The sequence below is a fragment of the Rhinichthys klamathensis genome, unplaced genomic scaffold (assembly GCF_029890125.1).
Source record: "Rhinichthys klamathensis goyatoka isolate OS25496 unplaced genomic scaffold, OSU_Roscu_1.1 h1tg000308l_1, whole genome shotgun sequence".
In the NCBI taxonomy this organism is placed as follows: Eukaryota; Metazoa; Chordata; class Actinopteri; order Cypriniformes; family Leuciscidae; genus Rhinichthys; species Rhinichthys klamathensis.
In genome coordinates, this window is record NW_026606826.1 from 263,339 (window position 1) to 287,176 (window position 23,838).

At 35.8% G+C, this 23,838-nt stretch overlaps 2 protein-coding genes across 2 annotated transcripts; both read left to right on the plus strand.

Moving 5' to 3' along the window:
* Positions 1-266: 266 nt before the first annotated feature.
* Positions 267-1,604, plus strand: si:dkey-30e9.6 (uncharacterized protein LOC564083 homolog). The gene is made up of 4 exons (XM_056270774.1): positions 267-698; positions 806-890; positions 1,114-1,247; positions 1,330-1,604. Exons 1-4 carry the CDS (start codon positions 273-275, stop codon positions 1,408-1,410), a joined length of 726 nt encoding a protein of 241 aa, XP_056126749.1. The 5' UTR covers positions 267-272; the 3' UTR covers positions 1,411-1,604.
* Positions 1,605-1,835: 231 nt separating this feature from the next.
* arl4aa (ADP-ribosylation factor-like 4aa) lies at positions 1,836-4,402 on the plus strand. Its single transcript, XM_056270788.1, has 2 exons — positions 1,836-1,934; positions 3,447-4,402. Exon 2 carries the CDS (start codon positions 3,529-3,531, stop codon positions 4,135-4,137), a length of 609 nt encoding a protein of 202 aa, XP_056126763.1. The 5' UTR covers positions 1,836-1,934; positions 3,447-3,528; the 3' UTR covers positions 4,138-4,402.
* The last annotated feature ends 19,436 nt before the right edge of the window (positions 4,403-23,838 follow it).

Genomic DNA, 23,838 nt, shown 5'->3' on the forward strand with positions numbered 1-23,838 from the left:
TTAAGCTTATTTTTGTTTTTACATTATTTACAGTAATGTCTTATTATAACCATTATTATTATTATACAGTAACAAAGATTGTAGCTTTTTTTATACATATAATTACATTTCTATCACCCAAGTCATCATCTTGCTCCTGGTTTTGCATATACTGGCATTTATCAGATAAGATTCAATGAAATTCATGAAATTGTTGGTGCACTGAAAAGAGTAACCGTTTATAAAGTACATGTTTGGTCTCAGATCATTGCTCTGAATGTGGCCGATTCACAATGAATCTTCCTGAGTCTTTGGAGACTACAACGTCTGTTGACCTCAGAAGAAAGCTTCTCTTTTCTGTGAGTCAAAACTTGATCTCAAGCCGGAGTTGTGGACTCGTCCCGCCACACCAAGTTCCCCTTGATCCATGGAACATGAAAGCTCCTGACTTCACCCCGAAACTCTACAGATCTGTGGGCTTGCCACGGATCAAGTGCAAAAACATTAACCTGGTTAAATCAAATGATAGTGTGGAACAAAAATCTTTTGTTTTGGAAAAGATTAAGGATGGTACTTCGATATTATCTCAACACAAACAACAATCATTTATCACATTCTACAAACCACCAGACTCACTAGAGACAAAACTGCTGTTTGTGAGAGCAGGGACGAATCCTGTCGGGCCTTACAAAGATCCAAAACCTCACAACTTCAGACCTGTAAGTTTTTACAGTAAAAAGATTATTGCCAACATTATCTGCACTGCACTGTATCAACACTAGATGACAGTCTATAATACATTTAAACACTCCTTATCCGATTGCAGTGTGCTGAGGGAATGCCAGACATGGTGACTTCTATAGAAAAGGATCCAGACTGCTCGTTCTTAAAGTCTCAATGCCTAAAAGCAGGTGTATTATTTTCATAAGACATCATGATTGAAAACGTTTTTTTTTTCCAACACTGAACTTTGGGTTGGTATAAATTGTGTTACATATTATTGCCCTTGTGTTTGTACAAGCAATCTTGTACTTATCTAATAAAAAACATTGTATAGCACAAAGGTCTTTGAAACCACCCAGTGACCCAGCATGTTACTGATAAGTGTTGCATTTTATTTCAATGTCTCAACAGTCACTGACAGCCATCCTGACCTGAACCCTTCTCACAGAGACAAAATGGACACTTTCAAACCGGCAGAGCTTAAATGGGACCCAAGGCTCATACTACCAAAGATGCCATGGCCTCCAAAATCTGCATCTTATACAGTGAGCATGTAGAAAACACCCATATCTTCTAATTAACAGATTTATGAACTGTTTTGAAAACATTTTACTCTCTGTGTTACAGAGATATCGACGCAGAAGAGGTGTGTATAGTGCCTTAATGGACCGAATTGAGGAAAAGTTGACCAACTCCTGGAGGAAATGAATCTGTTTCAAGATAAAAGAAAGGAGGTTGCTGTTTTGTCTGTTTATTCACTCATGTTATTGATGTTTATTACACACTCTCTGTTTCTTTTCTTTTTTTGATAAACTGTACAAACAAGCAAACAGCCAAAGATGTTTTTTATATTGCACAAACTAAATAAATGTAAGCACTGCATTAATATAAATAAAGATAAAATGTTACAAACGAGATGTTACTGTAATTAAATTTTGTTTATAATATTATAAATGTTATTAAATATTGTAATATTATTAATTGTCTTAATATAAGTTTTAATAGTATTAGAAATTTAAACAATAAACACTTAATAGTTTTCTCTCTTTGTATTCATTATGGGCGCATTACCGCCGTTTGCGTTGACCAATCATTTTAAAGGTAAACAAATGAGCTGCTGCGTGTGCTCGTGAGTGCAGGCGCGCGTTGCGTCAGTCAGTCAGCAGCACGCAGAGCAGAGCTACTACTAGTAGCTACTAGGGCGTTAGTGAATGAAGTATGAAGTCTGAACGGTAAGTTGAATGGGCGACTGTGAGTTTAGTTTTAAAACGGTTAGCTAAAGATAATGGGTACAGACTCATCTTTATTTTCTATAAAAGCTCATTTTGTCAGCGCGTCATGATTAATTCATTATACTGGCCCCAGGCGCGAGCTGCGGTTCATGCGCTTTAAACATCCACACATTTTCTCCAGAGCTGCTGTCACTTCGATTAAGGTAATATTTGTAGAATATACGGATGTAGTCACTGTTTAGGATGGATATATACGACGTCTGCGTGGACTTAAGTTGCATTGAGAAAAGTTTCGATTCGACAGGTGGATTGACTTCCAAAGAAACTAAGTTACGTGCTCAGCAGAACTCTCTTATCGCGCTTGCTTTCATTGTTGGACCACCCTATTTATCAGTTTCTAGGAAACAATATTGCGTCATGAGTTAATTACATTGCGTACTGAGATCTTGTGGGTTTACAACACACCCATGTTCATATTAATATAATGTTTACATTAATGAAATGCTCCTTCTCGAAATTTGTAACGTTAGTTACGTAAACTACTGTATGACGAAGTAGGCTATTATGTTTGAAATGTGCGTATTGATATGTACTTTTATATAGACTTTGAGTTTATGATACTATACTCTCCTAAATGTACTGTAAATATATAAATATATCATTTAATGTAATTTTAATGAAAATATTTAGGCACTGCTTTTAACCTTTTCTGTCAGATAAAGTGGGACAGAAGTCAATGAAAAGTGGTAAACATTCGAATTGCATTTCTACGAAAAGCCATGTCATATTAGCCTAAAGGAATAGTTCACCCAAAAATTAAAATTCACTTAATACTTACCCTCAAGTTGTTCCAAACCTGTATGAGTTTCTTTCTTCTGTTGAACAAAAAAGAAGATATTTTGAAGAATGTTGGTAACCAGACAGTTGACGGCAGCCATTGACTTCATAGTATTTTTTTTTCCTACTATGGAAGTCAATGGCTACCATCAACTGTCTGGTTACCAACATTCTTCAAAATATCTCCTTTTTTGAAGAAAGAAATTCATATAGGTTTGGAACTATTTGAGGGTAAGTAATAAAAAAAAAAAAACATTTTTGGGTGAACTATCCCTTTAAGGTGGTCACGTTGGTGTTTGGAACAAAACTGGTTATTTAGTTGCGTAAAGCTGTTTTGCAGCACTAACCAGCTTGAGCAAGGTCTACCATGTTAGTTTAACCCTTACCAGCTGGTAGTCCAGTCTTAATTTAGATCTGTTTGGACCAACTACGTTGAAACCATTGTTTGATATGGTCTATCAAGGCAACAGTATAATGATTTAGGATCATTCGTCAGATTTTTTTTTTTTAAAGTAACCCACTTTACCTGAAAGTCTCATTTTGTTTGACATGTAAAGATAAAGTGGGACAGTATTTAAAACAGATCCACACAAAAATAATTAATTGTCATTATCCAAATTGTATTCGATCATTCAATCACCATTTAAAAACCACCATGTGCCTATGACCTTTTAGGCACGCATTGGATGTGCAACTGGGATTTTGGACCTATGGAACATCATCCTAAACTCCTGTTGTTCTCACACTCCTGAGGGAAATGGGGAACGTAATATCAGAGCAACCCAACTTTCTTTCCAGTCTTCCGTTCTGTAATTCTCTTCATATCTCTATTCTGGGTCTGGACTCAGCTGGCAAAACAACAGTGCTGTACCGTCTGCAGTTCAATGAGTTTGTCAACACCGTCCCCACCAAAGGTTTCAATGCAGAGAAACTCCGATTAGCTGTCGGGGACTCCCGGACAGTGACGTTTCACTTTTGGGACGTCGGCGGCCATGAGAAACTGCGCCCTCTCTGGAAGTCCTACACACGATGCGCGGATGGCATCATGTTTGTTGTGGACTCTCTGGACTCGGAGAGGATGGAAGAGGCTAAGACGGAGCTTTACAAAATCGCCCGCTCCTCTGAAAATCAAGGAGTGCCTGTGCTGATTATTGCAAACAAGCAGGACTTGAGACAGGCTCTGTCACTGTCCCAGATAGAGACCATGCTGGCGCTCAAAGAACTGGGACCCTCTACGCCATGGCACCTGCAGCCCACCTGCGCCATCATTGGTGATGGTCTCAAAGAAGGACTCGATAAACTTCATGACATGATCCTAAAACGAAGAAAGATGCTCAAACAGCAAAAACAGAAAAATAGACCATGAATGTATTATATAAATGGGTGGGAAAAGAACAATAGTTGTGAACACTGTCATTTTTATGTGCCCAGAGTTGGTAAAAAACAACAACAACATGCACTTTAGTTGTTTACTTTCTTGTTGTTTACTTCTGGTTGTTTACTATCACTTAGAAATATATAAACTTAATATAACGTTTTTTTTAATTATCACACTGAAGGATGATTCATGTTGTTGGTTTTATATTTAGAATGTGTATTTGCAATAAAAGGGCTTTCTATGTTTATTCTAACTGGTCACATGTTGTAATAATTGCACATTTTTAATTCATTTTAGGTTCAGGTAATCTTTCCTTATACTATAATGGTAGAGGAATAGCTTGCCTAACAATGAAAAATCTGTCATTTACTCATGATCATGTTGTTTTTTACTGAATAATGACTTTTCAGTCTGTTCCTCACACAAAGCTATTGTATGTGGGAATGCACAATATACAGTATCTGTACCATATAAGTTAACCGCCGAGACAGTTATTTGTGCATGCTATTTTCCTTTATTCCTTTTAAATTATATTACCATTATATTATGCACACTTAAAGTTAATCTTTATAAACACTAATAATTTAATAACACCGTTAAATATAATCTAAATTTCATACGGCTCCGTTATAATGTGATGTCTAAATTGATTTGATTCTTTATTTATATAATGGTAAAGAATTTCAATATTGGTTTTGGCCCCAGAATTTTAATATTGGTGCATTACTTATTGTATGACTTTTCTTTGTAATGAACAGCAGTTATATGGAGAGCTTTTTTGATACTTTCATGGTGCTTTTGTGTCACTTTTAAAGCACGAAAACTTCTGTCCCTGTTTATAATTGCATGGTCTCTCAGAATTTCTCCTTTTGTGTTTCATGGCAGAAAGAAAGTCATACAGGTTTGGAACGACATGATGGTGAGTAAATGACAGAATTGGTATTTTAAAGTGAATTATCCCTTTAACTCATCCCTTTAAAAAGCATGAGTACTTGGAGCCTTGCACCACCACATTCTTCTTTGGTTCAGTAACACTAAGGTGAGAGTGGAATGCATCGTAGATTACAAGACTTTGGGCCCCTCTATCTGTTATCAGATTAGAAATGACCCTTTATCTGTGATGCATCCCCCATTTGCAGGCATCAGAAACACAGAAATAGCCCAACTGGATGGGGATTTATAGGATCTGCCTGCTGTGTGTCACATGCGTCCCTAAATTCCAGTCCTGCCTCATAAATCCAGAGCGACTGGGACTCTTCCCCCCATTCCATTGATGTCAGTAATGCTGAGCTGGGATGGTGACAGACTGGAAAAAAATCTGCAGTGCAGTTTTCTTTCCCATACTTTCGCTAGACTGATACTGAACTGCAGGTCGGTATCACACACTGTAAAAAATGATCGTAATTTTAACGGTAAAAGACTGTAAAAATGCTACAGTGCAAAACTGTTAATTGGTTAACAGAAAGTTTCCTTACTATATACGGTAAATAACTGTGATAGATCTAACGGTACATTTAATGTAATTTTACTGTAAAATACCATTAAATTTACAGTTTTTGAAAGTGAAAAGAACAACTCGTATAATTTACAGTGAAAAACCGTAAATTGACATTCCCACAATTCCCTGCATGACACTTCACATTTGATTTATTTTTGTTGAAATAACTGTTTCTTCTTAGTTTTCTTAGTTATTTTCTAATAAGTTATGTACATTAGGGTTTTATGTTACATTTAATGTTGTTAAATTAATGTTTATTGCATTTTTAAAATTTCATGTGTGTTACCATGATGGTGTTTAATGTTTGTGTGAATAACACTGTACAGCTTCAATATAATAGTATTAACTTTCTTGTGGAAGATTGCTTGTGATGAGCTTTGATTTATCATGTGACTCATCACTGTTGTGATGGTTGTTGGTTGTCAGTGTATTGCAATGGTACAAAGCAGATATTAAAACTTCAATAAGTTGGTAAATTATCATTATATCAGATAATGAATTATGGTTTATTACTGTAAATTTGAAGTTAAGTCTGTAAAATCAAAAACGTAGATACCGTATTTTTGACGGTATAGTTCTGGTAACCACAGCTGCCAGTTTTTTCCGTAAAAACAACGGGATTTTTTTTACAGTGCACTGTTAATGGCCCCAAAACACTTTTGTACACTTCAAACAAACTTATGAATCTTATTGCGTGAGATAAAATAGCAAACTAAATGACATCTGCACATAGATGTTTACAGGCTCTCGGAACCAACTATATTTTTTTTGTATAGTTCGGTAAGGTATTGTACTAACGTTTGACAACCACAAAGTGTCCAAACACTTAAACACATGTTGAACAGTATAATTTAAAATTTAAAACCTAACAAACTTTAATATTTTGCTTGTGTTTGTTAGCTCAGAAATGCCAATGGATTTATTTTGTATCTAATGCAATGACATTGATACATTTTTATCTAGCCCTTAGTACATTGTGCAGATATATTTCTGTAGACGGGGGTAAAAAAAAAGAAGAAGAATAGATTACCATGTGACTGCTTGTAAACGAATAGGGTGTAACAGAGAAAGAGGGAGTCTTTTTTGTTATAATGGTGCTTTTCTATAAATACAAAATGCTTGTTGTTGCTTTTAAACAATTGTAGGGGACTTTCACTTGTCAAAGCAGTTTTAGACATTGTTTCAAGGAAAACTGTGAGCTTGTGTTCAGTTATCTCAGAAACCCTGCAGTGCAGTCTATGAGATTTTGTGGGAAAGAGAGAGGTGTAGCGACCTGGCTCTCCACGCAGGCCCCCCTCCACTCCCCCTGCGTCTGTATCTGATGACAGTGTGTTGGCAGGCTGCTTTTGTTCAGCTCTGCTCTCATCTCATTCCAGCTTGAAGGATGAGCTCGGGGTAGATGGGGGGTCTATAGCTGTTTTCCCTTTCCTTTTGTCTGAAAAATAATTCTCAGTGGGTTCAAAAGGGTGCTGCGCTCATATTAGAACAAGTGTTCATTCTGACAAACATCATGAGATTAAAAGACTTTATGGGCTAAATAAGTTATGTTTTGGTCTTTTAGAACTAAGTAAACATCATGTTCTGTAGTCGCAAGTGTCTGGTTTATATCAGTGTGCTGTCACAGATAATGTGATCACCACAAAGATCGTAATCTTGTTTAGCGTGGTAAATACTGATTGCATTTAATCCTTATGGCTTTAGTTGTCATAAGGTTTGTATTCATCCTGATGCTTGTTAGTCCAGCCATGTTTGATCCAGTCTCAGCAATAAATTACTGAGTTGAGAACTAGCTGGTGCTTGTCTTAAAGAAACATTGGTATCTGCGTTCCCACGGTCATGGAAACCTGGATATTTTTATTTAAAATAGCGATTTTTCAGACCTGTGAAAATTGGTCAAATCTGAATAAACATCTTGTTAATTTTAACTGTAAATATAGGTTTTTAAAGCTACTGTATATTATTGCTTTTTTAACAATTCAAAAGTTTGGGGGTTGTAATATAAAAAAAAAAATGTTTTTAAAAGAAGCTTATGCTCACCCAGACTGCATTCATTTGATCAAAATACAGTAAAATATTACAATTTAAAATAACCCTTTCTTATTTAACATATTTTAAAATGTAATTTATTCCTGTAATGGTAAAGCATCATTACTCCAGTCTTCAGTGCCACATGATCCTTCAGAAATTCTGATTTGCTGCTCAAGAGACATTTTCTTATTATAAATGTTGAAGCATTTATTTGAAATAAGTTTTTTTTTGTAACAGTGTAAAAGTCACTTTCAATCATTTGATCCTTGCTGAATAACATTATTATTTTTTTATTAATCCTACTGACCCCAAACTTTTTGCTTATCCAGAGTTCATAAATTAATTCAGTGTTATTCAGTAAATAATACCTTTATCTATCATATGGCTTCAGAAGAGAACAGAACTTATAACAACTTATGAAAAAGATAAACATTTCAAGGACCAATCTCTTCATGTCCATCTTGCTCAGTAAGTGTATTGATAATATTTCCTGTGATTTACAGTATTTCCATTCCAATGGAAGCTTTTTCTGAGTGCTGCATTTGTCTTTGTGCAGAAACTGTTTCTAAATAATAATAATAGATGATTCTTGTGAGTTATTTAATCTGTTATGCCGCGTAATTGCTGAAAAGAATTGAACTGATTAATTAAAGCTGTAATATGAGGAAAGTGTTACACTATAGTGCATGTCAGGGAAAGAGCTAAGCAAAAAAAGAACCTCATGTGAGTAAAAGAACAGCTCAGTCAAGTCAGACTAGTTTTGTTCTTCAGAGGAATGTGCTTTTTCTGTAGTGTGAGTTCCCCCACCCTATTCCTCCTTGCTGTTTATGTAGTATGCTTTGCTAAAGTTAGTTTAGCCGATATGTGACAGTCTCTTAAAATGGAATTTTTGAACCTTTAGATCAGGGGAAGTCAGGAAGTTTAGTTTAAAAAAAGCGAGTTATCAGATAAATGACTTCAGGACTTTTGGCATGGAAAACAGATGTGCATATAGCATTTTTTCCCAACGATTTGGCAATTTCAAAAACACAATTGAACTAAGATGTGGATGTTTTTTCTGTTGACTGTTAACGGCTCAATAGACAGGTCTCTGCAGATCTCAGCAATACCAAGTATTTAACAGTATGGCAATAGAAATTCACTTTAAGAGTGAGTCAGCATGCATGTAGAAACATGCTGAAACATACACAATCAGCTTTTTAGACGACAAAATAATTTTTCACACAACGGGGTGTTAAAAAGGTCTACAGGTACAGTATGCATTGCATCAAAGGGTTTTGGATGCCTGTATATTTTTTTTCCATCTGAGATCACAATCAAAGGAATGTCATGAATGAGATTATATCCCATGTTTACTCCTTTTCTTTGTGGGACACCAGGTGAATTCAAAATTAGAATAATGATATATACATTTAAAAGTTTGTGATAAGTAAAATATTTTTATGTTTTTGAAAGAAGTCTTATGTTAATAAAAAAAAACAGTAATACTGTTAAATATTATTAATAAGAACTGTTTTCAGTTTTAATATGTTAAAGTGTAATTTATTCCTGCGATCAAAGCTGTATTTTCAGCATTACTCCAGTCTTCAATGTCACATGATTCTTCAGAAATCATTCTAATATGATGATTTGCTGCTCAAGAAACATTTATTATTGTTATCTATGTTTAAAATAGCCTGCTGCTTAATATTGTTGTGTAAACCATGATACATTTTTTTTCAGGATTCTTTAATGAATAGAGGTCTAGAAATATAAATGTTTTGTAACATACATTTCTTTACTGTCACTTTTGGAGCTTCATAGTCCCCTTTCACTTCCATTTTATGGAAATGAAGATTTTCATTCAGAAATTCATCTTTTGTGTTTAACGGAAGAGAGACATGAATTTTCTTTGAGTAAATAATGTAGCTTTATCATACAATTTTAGAGTTTGCTTAGAGTTACCCATGTCTTCATTAGCTATACAGGAACTCCTATAATCAACGTGTAGGCTAATGTATCTTTGTTTGTTATACTATTGTTAAATGTGTCATGTTTACCTTCTAACTAGACCACTCTGTTGGAGAACACTAATGTTTTCTCTGTCACTTTCTGAACCGCAGCTGTTTGCAGGTCTTTTCCAGACGGCTGTTCTCGCCTCTGGAGCTGTGAGTTACTTGAGCTCGTTCGCCTGTGCAAGCAAAATCCAAGAGTCCTTTGGGGGACGCATGACGTGGGCACTGTTGTGATTTTCTGTGTGCTGTTGCAAAACTTTTTTTCCACAGGGTACAGGTGCTTCCTTCTGAGGAAATCAGAGGTGTCCCGAACAACACTGTGTTATCAGCAACTCTCTCAGTGAAGAATAAACAGCGATCACATGGAAAACAGGAATCTTGCTATGTCGGATACACAGTTCCCCTAAATGCCGTTCTAAGGTCAGTTTACCTTACCTGGATTCAAAGCTTCAATATCACATCAGAATATTAAATTGGATCAGCACTTTGGTTATCTAAACTAGTCACAGGGAGGAAATCCTGTTCTTTGCGATTTGGTCACATGGGCTGTGTAAATAAAGACTCCATGCACATCACTTCTTGCAAATGATCTATCTTCTTGTAAAATAATCATTATGACTGCATGACTTCCAGTTCTCATTCTCATCTGGTCTCTTGATTTCACTAAAGGAAGTACATTTCTTTGGCTTCATGTGTCTCATGAGAACTGTTTTGCTTATCAAGGGCCTATATATATGTGACTAAGAATATTAGATTTAGGCAGTAATTTGTTGTGGAGTCTTTTAAAAAAGTCTTTAAATTTGTTGTGGAGCTCCTAAATGTAATAATTGACACACACATACCCATAAACATATATAGTTCAGTGTAACCCCTAATATATATATATATATATATTTACAGAGTAGTAATAATACTACTTATAAATTTAAATATTAAATTAATTTGAGTAATGAAAGAAATTGCTTATATAATCAGGTTTTCTCTTTAGTTTTCTTTAATTAGGAGAGTTTCTCACTACACAATATTTTAATTGTCATGTCTTGTGTGTTTGTACACTCTTAGAATAAAAGATTCTATATATGTTCCCATCATTGAATCATTTTATGGATATAGTTTTAATTCATTTTTAATTTAAATTTAATATTATGAATTAAACAGCTTGTAAACACTTAATTACTAGATTTTTATTTATTTTTAAAAACCTATTAAAAATGAAAGTGAAAGTTTTGGGCATAAAGGGTTCTTTAAAATTGTGTCAAGAACCCGGGTTCTAGAACCCCATTGAAGCTTTTTTTTCCTAAGAGTAAGTTGCTTTGGATAAAATCATTTGCTAAATGAATGAATGTATATATACATAAAGTTTTAATATAAACTTTTTAAAATCTATATTGATAGTTTGCACCCCATGTAGGTACAAATGCATATTTTCTAGTCTATAACACTCTCACGGTATGCAGTGTGAGACACGTGGACATCAAAATAACAGTGACCACAAACATCTGTAGTCATAACACAATTTTTAAAGCTATTTTCTAAATGACAAACAAAAAGGGGGGAAACATCCCTATCAGTCAAGTTTTGCGTAATGGCTCCGATCCTCCGTTTCTGCAACATCCTGCCATGTTAACAGGTCTTCATTACCAGTGACTCATTTCCTTTGAGGATGTTACACGTGGTGAACATGACTTGATTAGCGCCGCACACATGCACACACTCGCACACTCTGATACAATTAAGGGAAAGAGACTTCTGACATGATGTTCTGTCAGATGCCCCACAGTGCCTGCAGTTTACTTTCCCCTTACTGGAGAGGATGCAGCTGCAAATGTAAAAAAGAAAAGGGAAATAATAATAAACAAATTTTATAGCATTGGTTAATGTTTATTTATGAATATACCATTGCTCAGTGTTAGTACATGTTTATAATGCATTTAATATTCATCTATACAGCTTTAAGTGTTAAAAATGCATTAGATTATGTAAAAAAAATAACATTAACCAATAATACACTTTTAGTTCATGGCTGTTTATTAGTACTTATAAAGCACATATTAATGCCATTCTGCATATTCTAAATCCCTTAATCCTACCCAATACCTAAATTTAACAACTACCTTACTAACTATTATTAAGCAGTAATTAGGAGTTTATTGAGGCAGAAGTAATAGTTAATAGTTAGTTAATAGTGAAAATTGTAGGTTACTAAGTGTGATCAAAAATCATTTTCTTCCTCAGTATTTTTGTCTTGTTTTCCAAAACAAAAATCTAAACATTCTTAAATCAAGATACATTTAGTTGATAAGCTAAATTATTTTTTTTTATGTATTCAAATGAAGTGATTTGAATGCCACATCATCTATAAAATAAAGCTATAGCTACATGTCAGTACTATGCAGCTAGTGACATGAATAACAAACATTCACTGCATTCTGTGGGAAAGTTTAAGGAGAAGAGAATTCCACTTATTCTTACGGTCACAAAGTTATGCCATATGATACGCTGCTTAGGAGTTATGTGCCTACTGATATGAGAGAAACAGACCTAATCGTTGTCACATGAAAATATATTTTCAGTGTGTATATATTCACAGTGTGTGTATATATATATATATGTGTTAACATTTGTTGATGCATTATTGTTTCATACACTGTGTATATATATGTATAAAAAGTACAGAAAAATATATTTTCATGTGACAACGATTAGGTCTGTAAATACGTTCTTTTTCCTGCAGAATGACTACAGTGTAAAGCCTGATTGTCGAGCACCTTACCAGCAGGAGCCAGACATAACCAACCACATTTCCTCAGCTCTGATAAAGACCCCCTGGAGACCCGAGTCTCCTGTTTACAGTGAGCAGTTTTGGTGTAATAAATGTTGATTTTCTTCAGGACGTAATTAGTGCTGTGGGCTTTGAAACCATGAGCGTGGGCAAACATGTTCACCAGTCTCAACAGTGCGGTGATGTCCTCCAGGGATTCAAGTTACTGCAGAGTCCCTATAGCACAGTAATTATGCTATATGCTAATAATAATTACATCTCTCTGCTTCTTTTGCCTCTTAATTTGGCTGATTAGACTGTCAGCGTCATTGCTGCATTACAGCTAAACCCACAGCCTCCTCACAGAGAAGAGGATTTTGTCTTTTAACTTTTGTTTTTCAAAAGACTCTCTATTCTATAAAACACACTACTCTTGAGATAGTGTTTTTGTCGGTCATTAGTCTTGCTTTCAGGACCATTCCAGATTGCACATTTAATTGTTATTCTCGTGTCAATAAGATTAAGAGAACTAATACCAAAGACTATAGGTATCCACACCCGTTGTGATAAAAGATAAAAGTGACCCTTGCTTATTTTTAGGATGCAGCTGCTAAATGATATATATATATATATATCTTCACAAGGGCCACATCATTCCAGTTTGACACTAATTTGTAATCTCAAAATATTCAATTGATGTATATATCGATGTATGAATGTAGTTTAGTCTTGTTTTAAAAGTGTTAACAAAATTTGCTTTTTATGTAAGACCTTATATAATGTTTCAGCTTTTAATTGTTTTATTGTTTGACTTAACGGTACAATATGTACGAATTTTGTATCAAAATATCCAAAAACCACTTACAGTGTTAAATATTTTTTTCAATTGTGTACTTCTATTATCCTAAATGTTTCCAAGAATTTGTAAATTCAGAGAAATGCACAATTTTAAAAAGTGCCTGTCCCTGTTCACTTGTCGCCTGTCAATGACGTAATATCCGCGTTATCCCTGGTTTCCGCTTGTACTGCCATAATAACCATGGCGACAGATGTGGACTGGACAACTGTAACGTCTAGCGGCACGCTGTTGTTGTTTCGTTCAAACATTATGGACCATGGCAAGCAGACTTTGGGACAAAAGGAGAACTAAAACGAGGATCGATATCAGCGTGGCGTTTTCGAGATGCCGAGAGCTCCGCGTCCGCGACTTATTTCCACTTGACAGAGACGCGACGCCGCTCTTGCATGTACTTTATTAGAGCTAATGTACATAAAACTAATCAATGTTATATAGCTCAACATGATGAAATGTTAGAATATATTATCAGTATGTTATTCTAATGTTGAGCTTAAAGCTGCTTTCCGTAATTTTTTTGGGTTAAAAATTATCCAAAATAATAATAATAAAAAAAAACATAACCAGCCAGTGTTCAAAAATATCTGCTTGCTTTTGCCCGATTCAAAACGGTTAGCTTGTAATAATGATTTTAATTCCAGTGGTACTGGTGGATTTCCGCGGGAAATTCGAGCATGTCTTTGCGTCATTACGTCACATCTGTACACATAAAGAAGGCGTCCCGGCTAGTCGGCTATATTGCGTGAGGATGTTGGAGGTGGACATTTTTAGCCTTTTCTCACAGCATTAAATAATTAAACTTATGGCGGATCCAGAAAGGTTCAAACGACAATCACCAGTGACAACTGGACATTCACCACTTGTAAAACCCCAAATAATTCGGACTTCGGAGTGGGTAACGTTAGAGAAAAAAGAGACTGCAACTGGCCCACGCGAAAACAAGGATAAACATCGGTTCAAAACGGACGCAGAGACGGCTTTTTTTCTTTTAGGACAGGTAAGACATTTCAATAGTTCAATCGTGTAACAGTAGCACACTTGTTCGCTTAATTCACACAGTTACGGAGTTTCCTGTCTTTATTCGTTTAGCTATTATGGTAAATATTTTGTGCTAGCTATGAGAGGGAGCAATTCACCTCTACTCCAAGCAAACCAAACCGGCCTCCTCCGAAATTATATATAGTTTTAAATATGCATCGGATTACAGATACGTGTTTTTTTTTCTTTTCTTTTTTCTCAAAGAAAACCAGTAAAGAAACATTAATTTATTGGTATGACAATTAGAAATTAGACTGCACTGCACAGAAATAGAAACTGAACTACAGGGTAATCATAATACACATTAAATGTAGTCACAATGCTGATGTTGATAATTTGAGAACAAAGTATAATTTGAAAGGTTTGACGCGATCGTTATATTTAATCAGCATGTGGAGTAAATTGATGTTGATGTTACTTAGTTGTTCAGATGACATTTTCCGATGAAAATTCGTATGTTGTCATGTTCATACTGTAGGCCTACTTCCAAAAGTAGAATGTGTGATTCTGAATGCCAGTTTCCACATCGGCGCGGTGACTGACAGACTCGCAGTCTCAAAACATTGTGTTCATCCGCGCTGTTTCATGCCGATGTGCAACTCACGCAAAGTTAATAATTCCGCGAATAACTGCAATTACAGATTTCAAACAGAGATGGCGACAAAGAGGAAAAATGCCGGACTGCAGCTTTAACAAACTAACACATAGAATAACATAACTTTCAACACTCAAATGCTGTTTGTTTAGTATGTTAGTGTAAGGTTAGACCAAATGAAACAGCGCTGCGTTACCTCACAAGTTTCATTCGTCAAATAAACTGACCTGTGTGAGTAGGCTAGTAATTCAGCACTTGCGGGTAGTTCGGTAGAATAAATGTCCTTATTCCTTTATATCCGCAGGACTCTCGTGTAGCGTTGATATCTGTCTCTTATTAGCCAAGGGGGTAATCCATCGACCGGAAGTTGAAGTCGGCCGGGTGCCGCCATCTTGTAGCAGAACTTCACTTGCGTTAGCATTTCCATTGACTCCCATTCATTTTGGCGTCACTTTGACAGCGAATAACTTTACATCTGAGGCGTTTAAAGACTCCATTTGTCCATTATTTATTTCTAAAGAAACACGACAATGTATAAAGGGCTCCATTACCTTCTATGTTACGTTATGGCCCCGTAGAAACAGATTTAGTAAAAATAGGCTAATGATTGCGTCATAACCACTCGACTCTCTGTCGCGCTGTACAGAAATTACCGTATAGACAGAAGTAGAAACTCGCGCGCAATCGGGGGGACGTCGAGGCATAAAGTCAAGGGAGAAGCCCATAGAGAGTTGTAAAGCTGCTCCTGCTGCGAGCTCATGGACAGCTAATACTCACGATCTCCGGCTCTGCAAGTTTCGAAAGGGAATGATTCAGATTCCTCTTGGCACAGCTACTAGAAGATTAACGCCTGTCAGACAGGTTGCTCACGTCATCAAGCTTAGTTTGAGTCGGTTTGAGTCTGCGCGTCAGGAACGGAAGTGCTCAAAAATCGCTAAAAATGGGCTTCAACTGTCTCAACTGAGTTCCAATGAGATGGCTCTGTCCATTTCTTTTACTGTCTATGTTATTAGCTATCGCGACCTGCTTCATACCCAAGGGGGTAATCCATCGACCGGAAGTTGAAGTCGGCCGGGTGCCGCCATCTTGTAGCAGAACTTCACTTGCGTTAGCATTTCCATTGACTCCCATTCATTTTGGCGTCACTTTGACAGCGAATAACTTTACATCTGAGGCGTTTAAAGACTCCATTTGTCCATTATTTATTTATAAAGAAACACGACAATGTATAAAAGGCTCCATTACCTTCTATGTTACGTTATGGCCCCGTAGAAACAGATTTAGTAAAAATAGGCTAACGATTGCGTCATAACCACTCGACTCTCTGTCGCGCTGTACAGAAATTACCGTATAGACAGAAGTAGAAACTCGCGCGCAATCGGGGGGACGTCGAGGCATAAAGTCAAGGGAGAAGCCCATAGAGAGTTGTAAAGCTGCTCCTGCTGCGAGCTCATGGACAGCTAATACTCACGATCTCCGGCTCTGCAAGTTTCGAAAGGGAATGATTCAGATTCCTCTTGGCACCGCTACTAGAAGATTAACGTCTGTCAGACAGGTTGCTCATGTCATCAAGCTTAGTTTGAGTCGGTTTGAGTCTGCGCGTCAGGAACGGAAGTGCTCAAAAATCGTTAAAAATGGGCTTCAACTGGCTCAACTGAGTTCCAATGAGATGGCTCTGTCCATTTCTTTTACTGTCTATGTTCATACCACAGTCATGTTAAAAACATGAATGTTTACACTCATCCTTAACTCACATTATTAGATCCATCAGCATGACAGCAAGTCCCATCATTCCGTCATCAACCTACGCCTTTGTTATTGTAAGAGGTTAAAAATTACATATTGTAGCTTTAAAGTATAACCTGGTTGCCTTGAAATTTTAAGTTAATTAAAATGTTAAAAATGTAGTTAATACAATGGAGATTGGCTTAATCAACAGAAACTGAAAATATGATGTTATCTGAACCAAATAAATTATCTGAGTTGATAATTGGACAAAAGAAAAATTGTGATAACAAATCAGTATATTTTACAGTACTTGCAGTGCACAATGGCAAGTTTCACGTGTTAGCTATAGTACACAAATGAGTACTTTTTTAAGTAGGAGTTTCAACAGGGAATGCCTTTATTTATACCAACCACACTTTTTGTTTTATTAAAATAAATCTGTTCATCTTGTCTCCATTGAGAATGAGATTTTTTATCTGCCATTGGTCTTGCATTCGTGGGACTATTCCCAATTTATTTAATTGTTATTCTCCTGTAACATGTTATGAATAAGAGAATTGAATCTAATAATCACATATATGTGATATTAGATATAATAATATACACAACACAAATATATGTTGCTGTAGAAAGCTGCATTGCCCTCTAATGGTGATAAGTTGTCATTGCTTTCTTCAAATTGCTGTAAACTTAATTATTAAGCAGATGAAAACTGCAGGTGGAAGGAAAAATACATACTACTATTTGTTTTTTTTTAATTATCCTCCTGAAAATCCACATGCAGCAGCACTATGTTTAACAACATGGATGGTGTTACCTTGGTGTTGTGCTATAATTAGTTTGTGCCAATACAATTGCTTTCAATCCAATGAGCTCAACTTTAGTTTCATGAAACCACAGTTTTCTTCCAAATGGTTTCACTTTTGCCACATGGCTTCAGCGGCTTTCTTGTAGCTCTCCAAAGAAGCCTGTATGTTGTTTCTTCTCCCCCACAGCCTCTCCAACTTTCTCTTTCTAACAACCGCTGTTTTAGTTATGAGACTGTGATATTACCTGTGCAGTCATACATTGAGCATTGCTGATTTGAAATGAACACCCAGTGTACCTTGTTAGCATCTTTAGTGTGACTTCCCATGATAATTGATTTCCTCACCCAATTTAGGTTGCCAGAATACAGCGGGATGAATATTTGTCAATTAAGCCACTTTTATTTATAAGACCATAACATTTTTCCCTTTTTTTCTCCAATTTAAATGTGGTTTGATTTGTTTGCATCACTGGAGGCTGATTTAATAGTGCATTGTCATCATAAACTGTGACCAGCTTATAACTTTTTAAATAATCTTTTTGTGACTCTAGAGGGGGGAAAACTATAGTCCTCATCAGGGTGGGAAATTAACTTTTTTGCCCACCAGGCACAGTGGCTGGTGGATGCCCAATTTTACCTGCCACTTATATTTTTTACCAGCCACCTTTTCAGTTTGTACATTCATAGCTACTGCTGACTCTGCGGCGGGCCTCTTAACACCGGGTATATGTCGCCAAATTTTTTTTATTTTCCTTTCGTCTGTACCTCAGCTCAGCTATATGTGTCACGGTCCGTTCAGCGCCGTGTTCGTGATGTACAGCGCTGAAAACCAATCAAATTAGTTACTCGACAAAAGTGCATTATTGTTACTTGGGTCAATGACAAATAAGATTTTCAAGATGAAAAAATATATATTTTAAGCAAAACAGTATTAAAATGCATTTTTATGTCCAAAAAAATGTATGGTGTTGATTCATATTGGAATTTTAAAGCATTTTAGGCAGCGTTAATTCATTATTAAACAAGATTTCTGATTTTACCACCCAGAAAATGTCAGGTGGTGCGACCATATATTCATTTAAAATAATATACATTTAATGTACTTAGCACAACTGAGACTTGTAAATATGAATCGTTGTAGTGTCTAAAATGCATGTCACATGGTAAATTTCCTTTCCATTTCTTTATTTATTGCCCTTTTATTCCAAATCATATAAACGGCTGCTTTTCTGTGTTCAAACACCCATTTTTCCATAAGAAATTTTTATGTTTTATTTTTAACTGTAACAATTTTTTGTATACATTATATAAAGGTTTAGAGTTATATTGCTTGCTTCATTTTGCAATTGCAGTGGGAATTGAAACATTTAAATGTAAATTTGCTGGTTGCACCACCTGACCACGACCGGTCGCACCACCTGACGTTGTGATCAATAATGATTGATATTCACAAAATAAAAAGAAAGATATGTCAATTAATTTAATTTGGGTTTCATTTGGCTTTTTTATTTTAATCCTCTGACCAATTTATAGTGTATCTCCATCATATAATTAAATTTCATTAACAAGAAAGTGCAAAACAATACAGCATGTTATGAAAACATTTGATCATCTCATCAAGTGAGATTTGTTATAATTTTGATGATTATGGCGTACAGCTTATGAAAACCCCAACAAAGGCTTGAAATATCTCACTTTGCATGTAATGAGTCTATATTAGTTTCACCTTTTAAGTTGAATTAGTGAAATAAATGCGAAATAAACTTTTGCACGATATAATTTTTTTTTGGAGTTTCACCTGTACTATATCATTTGTAAAATAAATTATTTTAGTTTAAATATTGAATAGAATGGGTAGTGGTTTGTTAATTATGTAACGGTCTCTTCTGTAATTCTGTATGACACTGCTATAAAGTATGTATTATTAACAAGTAATAACTGTAATTAATTACCACACAAAAAATAACAGAACACCATATTAACTTAAGTTGTAATTTATCTAGATATTTTTACAATGTACTCTGCCCTTGCAACTGGATCACTTTTTAAACAAGCTCTGTGTCGTGCTGTTTTATCCTTGCTTGATAATGACATACACAGTATACAAAAACAAATTAAAATAGATTAATTTAAAGATGCAATTGTGTTAGTATCAATGTTGGTTATACAGTCCTATATTCTTGAAGAATAGGACTTTAAGATGGATAAATGTGCTCTTTTAATTGTCACCCATACCATAATAAAATAAAAATATATATATATGCATATGTAGATCCCACCTTTAAACAAATTAAAAGCTTTATATATTTATTAAAATGTATTTAATATATTCAAAAATGTGAATTAACATGACTTTTTTTAGTTGGTTTAACTGTAACTCTGGTCGCGACACCTGACATATTGGTCACACCACCTGACATTTCAAACTCAATTCAAATCTAACAGGCATTAACTTGGACACCTATACAAATGTTTGACCATGTGCTCAAGGTTATACATACATTTTCTAAATCCAATACACATTTTTATAATAACAACACATTTTCAAAGTTTTCCAGGGGTCATACCACCTGACATGATCATTTGAATCAACCTCATTATTACTCCAAAATGTCAAATTATCTAATATTTATGGGAGGGTGATTAACCTTGTTACTGCATCAAAGGGGTCCTTTGGGGTCTTCTGTGTGATGTCATATGCTGTCACATGGTTTTATTAAAGGAACATTGCATAAAATTGCATTTTTATGTCGGTCGCCCTCCCTGACATTGGTAGAAGTAAATTTTTCGGACAAAAGTTGTTTAAGTAATAGAATAGTTTTGAAATAGGACCGATACACTATTTCCCCTCATTTATAAGGAATTTAACATAAAATCATGCCAAACTATTTGTTTAAGAATTTTATTGAGAAAATTAACCTTTTTATTGCAGTTTTTTTCTTTTGCTTGTACGTTCGGACGGTCGCACCACCTGACATTTTTGGTCTTTCAAACACCAAAACTCAAAAAATCTATTGAATTTCAATAAAATGAAGAGGGTTTCTTATGAAGGAGATATTGTAGATCCATTTGATATATGACATGTATTTATTCAAATTCTTATTCAAAAAAATACATGTCATGTCATTGACCCACTTAGCAACAGCATTCTTTGACAAAAGCTGTCCAATCCGTTACAAGGAATGTTTTTAGTAACCAATAAAAATGTTTTACAATCTACCCGCCACTGTGGCTGGTATACAAGGCAAAGTCACCTGCCACTTTGAAAAAGTACCAGCCATTGGCTGGTGGCTGGTGCTAATTTCCCACCCTGGTCCTCATCATTTTTGATATTGCGTTATTTAAGAAAATGTAGAAATTAAATTTGTTTTTTTTTAATTCCCGCTGCAGATCTATTGCATACAAAGAGCTAAAATACATTTGAAAGCTGCAAGTATCAATCTTTCAACACAAAACTTCCTTAAATCAGATAAGGGTATTCATAACAATAAAGGGGTTTGTTGCAACCGTGCGCTGAACCTTATTTATTATAGGACTCGTTCTTTTTTTTCTTATATCTTTTTTTTAATATCAAACAGAGAAATAATGCCAAAAATAATATGATAATAATATTTAAGTATAGATGCATGTACCAGGAAGGGAATAATATTTATGGTTGTATAAACATGGGGTCCAGTACGTCTGCACGATTTCATTCTCTAGATGGCGCCATTGCGTCTCGTATATAAAGGAAGCAACTGACAAGAAATGATAGGCAAAAGTGTAGTCCATCATATTATAATCCATACTCGAGCAAAAAGTAGAGTGTGTATCTATATATATAGCTAAGAGCATGCTTGATTTTATGCATTTATTGAAAGAAAATGCGTATTGATATAATTTGTTCATTCGTTATTGGCCTATACCAAATCTGAATAGTGACCAAAAACTTTTTAAATAATTACAGGACCACATGTCATGAGATATCTTTGCAAATAATCTCAGCCTGCAATTTGTTTTCCTCTCTCACACTCACTCTCTGTCTGGCTCTACACAAATAACACTTCGCAGCTTGCAGCGCGCGCACTCTCACGCTCCGCACAAACAACAACACTTGTTCGGGCGCGCGGCGCGGCAGCCTGCTTGATATGCACGCTCACAGCCGCACGCTAGGCCATCGCTTTCTGCCAGCCTTGTGATTAATTAACATCCAGTTCGTAACCCCCCAAATTAGCGCCGGAGCACACGGGCTAATGAGCTCACTGTGATCCTGTAGGTTACAATAACTCCATCAGACCCAGCACAGGCACTGGAGCTCATCATGCTAGTTGTACGCAAAAGTTGGTAGGCTACTTGATAATTAAATAGGCCAGAGTCAGACCAAGGCTACTTGTCACACTTTTGCTCCGGTTTCTATTTGAAGTCAATTACTGTAAACTCTAAACGGCTATTGAACATTTCCATCATTGTTGGCCAGGAAAAAAAGATTAATTAAAGGGATGGTTCACCAAAAAATAAAAAATGTCATCAAACATTTTTGTTCCAAACCTGTATGAGTTTCTATCTTCTGTTGAACACAGAAGAAGATATTTTGAAGAATGTTGGTAACCAGTCAGTTGATGGCACCCATCGACTTCTATAGTAGGCTCACTAGGCTGTTTTTGTTGGTAACACTTTATTTTACAGTGTCCTTGTTACACATGTTACATTTACTTACCATAGTAATAACAGTAAATTATGCATAATTACATTAAACTAACCCTCAACCAAATCCTAATCCTACTCAATCCCTTTAGTAAGTACATGTAGTTAATGAATATTACACAGTACTTAAATATATAATTACACTGTAACAATGACACCTTAAAATAAAGTGTAACCTTTTTTCCCTACTATGGAAGTCAATGGGTGCCGTCAACTGTTTGATTACCAACATTCTTTAAAATATCTTCTTTTGAGAAGAGAGAAACTCATGCATGTTTGGAACAATTTGAGGGTGAGAAAATGATGACAGAATTTTAATTTTTGGGTGAACTATCCCTTTAAAAACAATAACCTGTCAACAATAGTGGGGCATGTTGTCACACTGTATGGGGTAGGTTATTAAATTGTAGGCTATATGAAATGGATTTTAGACCTTTATTCTATGATTTTTTATAAATATTTTCTTAAACTTAAAGCAAAAAAATGTGTAAAAAAGTGTAGCACAAAAATATCAAGCTATTGTTTCTGTGCAAACTCTAATGAATTGTCATTTCTTTTGAACATGCGCTCACGTGTCCATATTATCCCCTGGGACGCCATTAATCTGCCCTACGTCCGTCGGCCTTTTTCATTGGGTAAGGGGCGGGGGTGGGGATTCAAGTTTTTAGTTCACTCTTTAAAACGTGAAATGCCATATTTATAAGCCCGTATTTATAAACACATTTGCATAGATCAAGATGAAAAAGTTGTTTGAATTGGGGGGCCATTTGCATTTGGCGAAGCATATGGCAGAGCTGCGGAAGCCACGGGCCATGCCTTCATTAAGCCAGCTCCATTTCATCAGAGCGGAGTGCTCCCCACCACGCTCCCCCGCCGAGCCGCCTTCTGTCCCCGAAGGTTCCACTGACAGGGGACAATATGTCCCCAAGGTGAAACGCACCCCGGTCCCAATGATTATTTAATCTGACTCACGCACCGCTCCTTAAGGGGAAGGGACAGAGAGGGACAAAGTGGCGTTTTTTTTTTTTTTTTTTTTTACTTGTCGGATGGAAGTGCTGATCTACAGGTGAGGCGACTGACACGTGTTGGCTGAGGATAACAGGGTGTTTAGTTTGGCTACGAGTGCGTGCCGAAGGAGTCGTGTGAGTAGGCAAGAGCACGTTTATGGCACGGGCCTCCTTTGCTCTTGCTGTGGCTCAGAGATAGACAAAAGTACACAAGCACATTGTTCACAAGCATGGCACATTGGATTACAAACAAATTCACTGAATTCTGTTCTTTACATACTGTAATTTTAGGCCTGAAGGGCAAATAAGTTCTTTATTGGCATGTATGGTTCCTTGAAGAACCTTTAACATCCTTTGAACCTTTCCTGCACAGAAAGTTCTTTAAAGTTCAAATGGTTCTTTATGTTATTAAAATGTTCTTTACTCTAAAAAAAAAGAGGTTCTTTTAAGAACGCATCACTGACAGTTTCTTTGGGGGAAGAAAAATGGTTCTTCTATGGCATCACTGAAAACTCCCTGGACAGAGCTTTCCATTAGCATTCCCATGTTTTGCCTTGTGGTCTTAATCATAAAAATGTTAAGTGTCTTTTAAATGCAGGCATTATTTGCTAATGTCACATAATTACCAAAGCAAAAATGGTCAAATTAAACATTTCCTGCTGTGTTTTTAGTTAGCCTTCGGTAAGTGTAACG

What these genes read in the sequence shown, in the direction of transcription:
- si:dkey-30e9.6 (XM_056270774.1), top strand. Translation starts at nt 273, where the DNA reads ATGAATCTTCCTGAGTCTTTGGAGACTACAACGTCTGTTGACCTCAGA. An exon ending in AACCTCACAACTTCAGACCT is followed by an intron (nt 699 to 805) that starts GTAAGTTTTTAC and finishes ATCCGATTGCAG; the next exon opens with TGTGCTGAGGGAATGCCAGA. An exon ending in CAAAATCTGCATCTTATACA is followed by an intron (nt 1,248 to 1,329) that starts GTGAGCATGTAG and finishes TCTGTGTTACAG; the next exon opens with AGATATCGACGCAGAAGAGG.
- arl4aa (XM_056270788.1), top strand. Translation starts at nt 3,529, where the DNA reads ATGGGGAACGTAATATCAGAGCAACCCAACTTTCTTTCCAGTCTTCCG.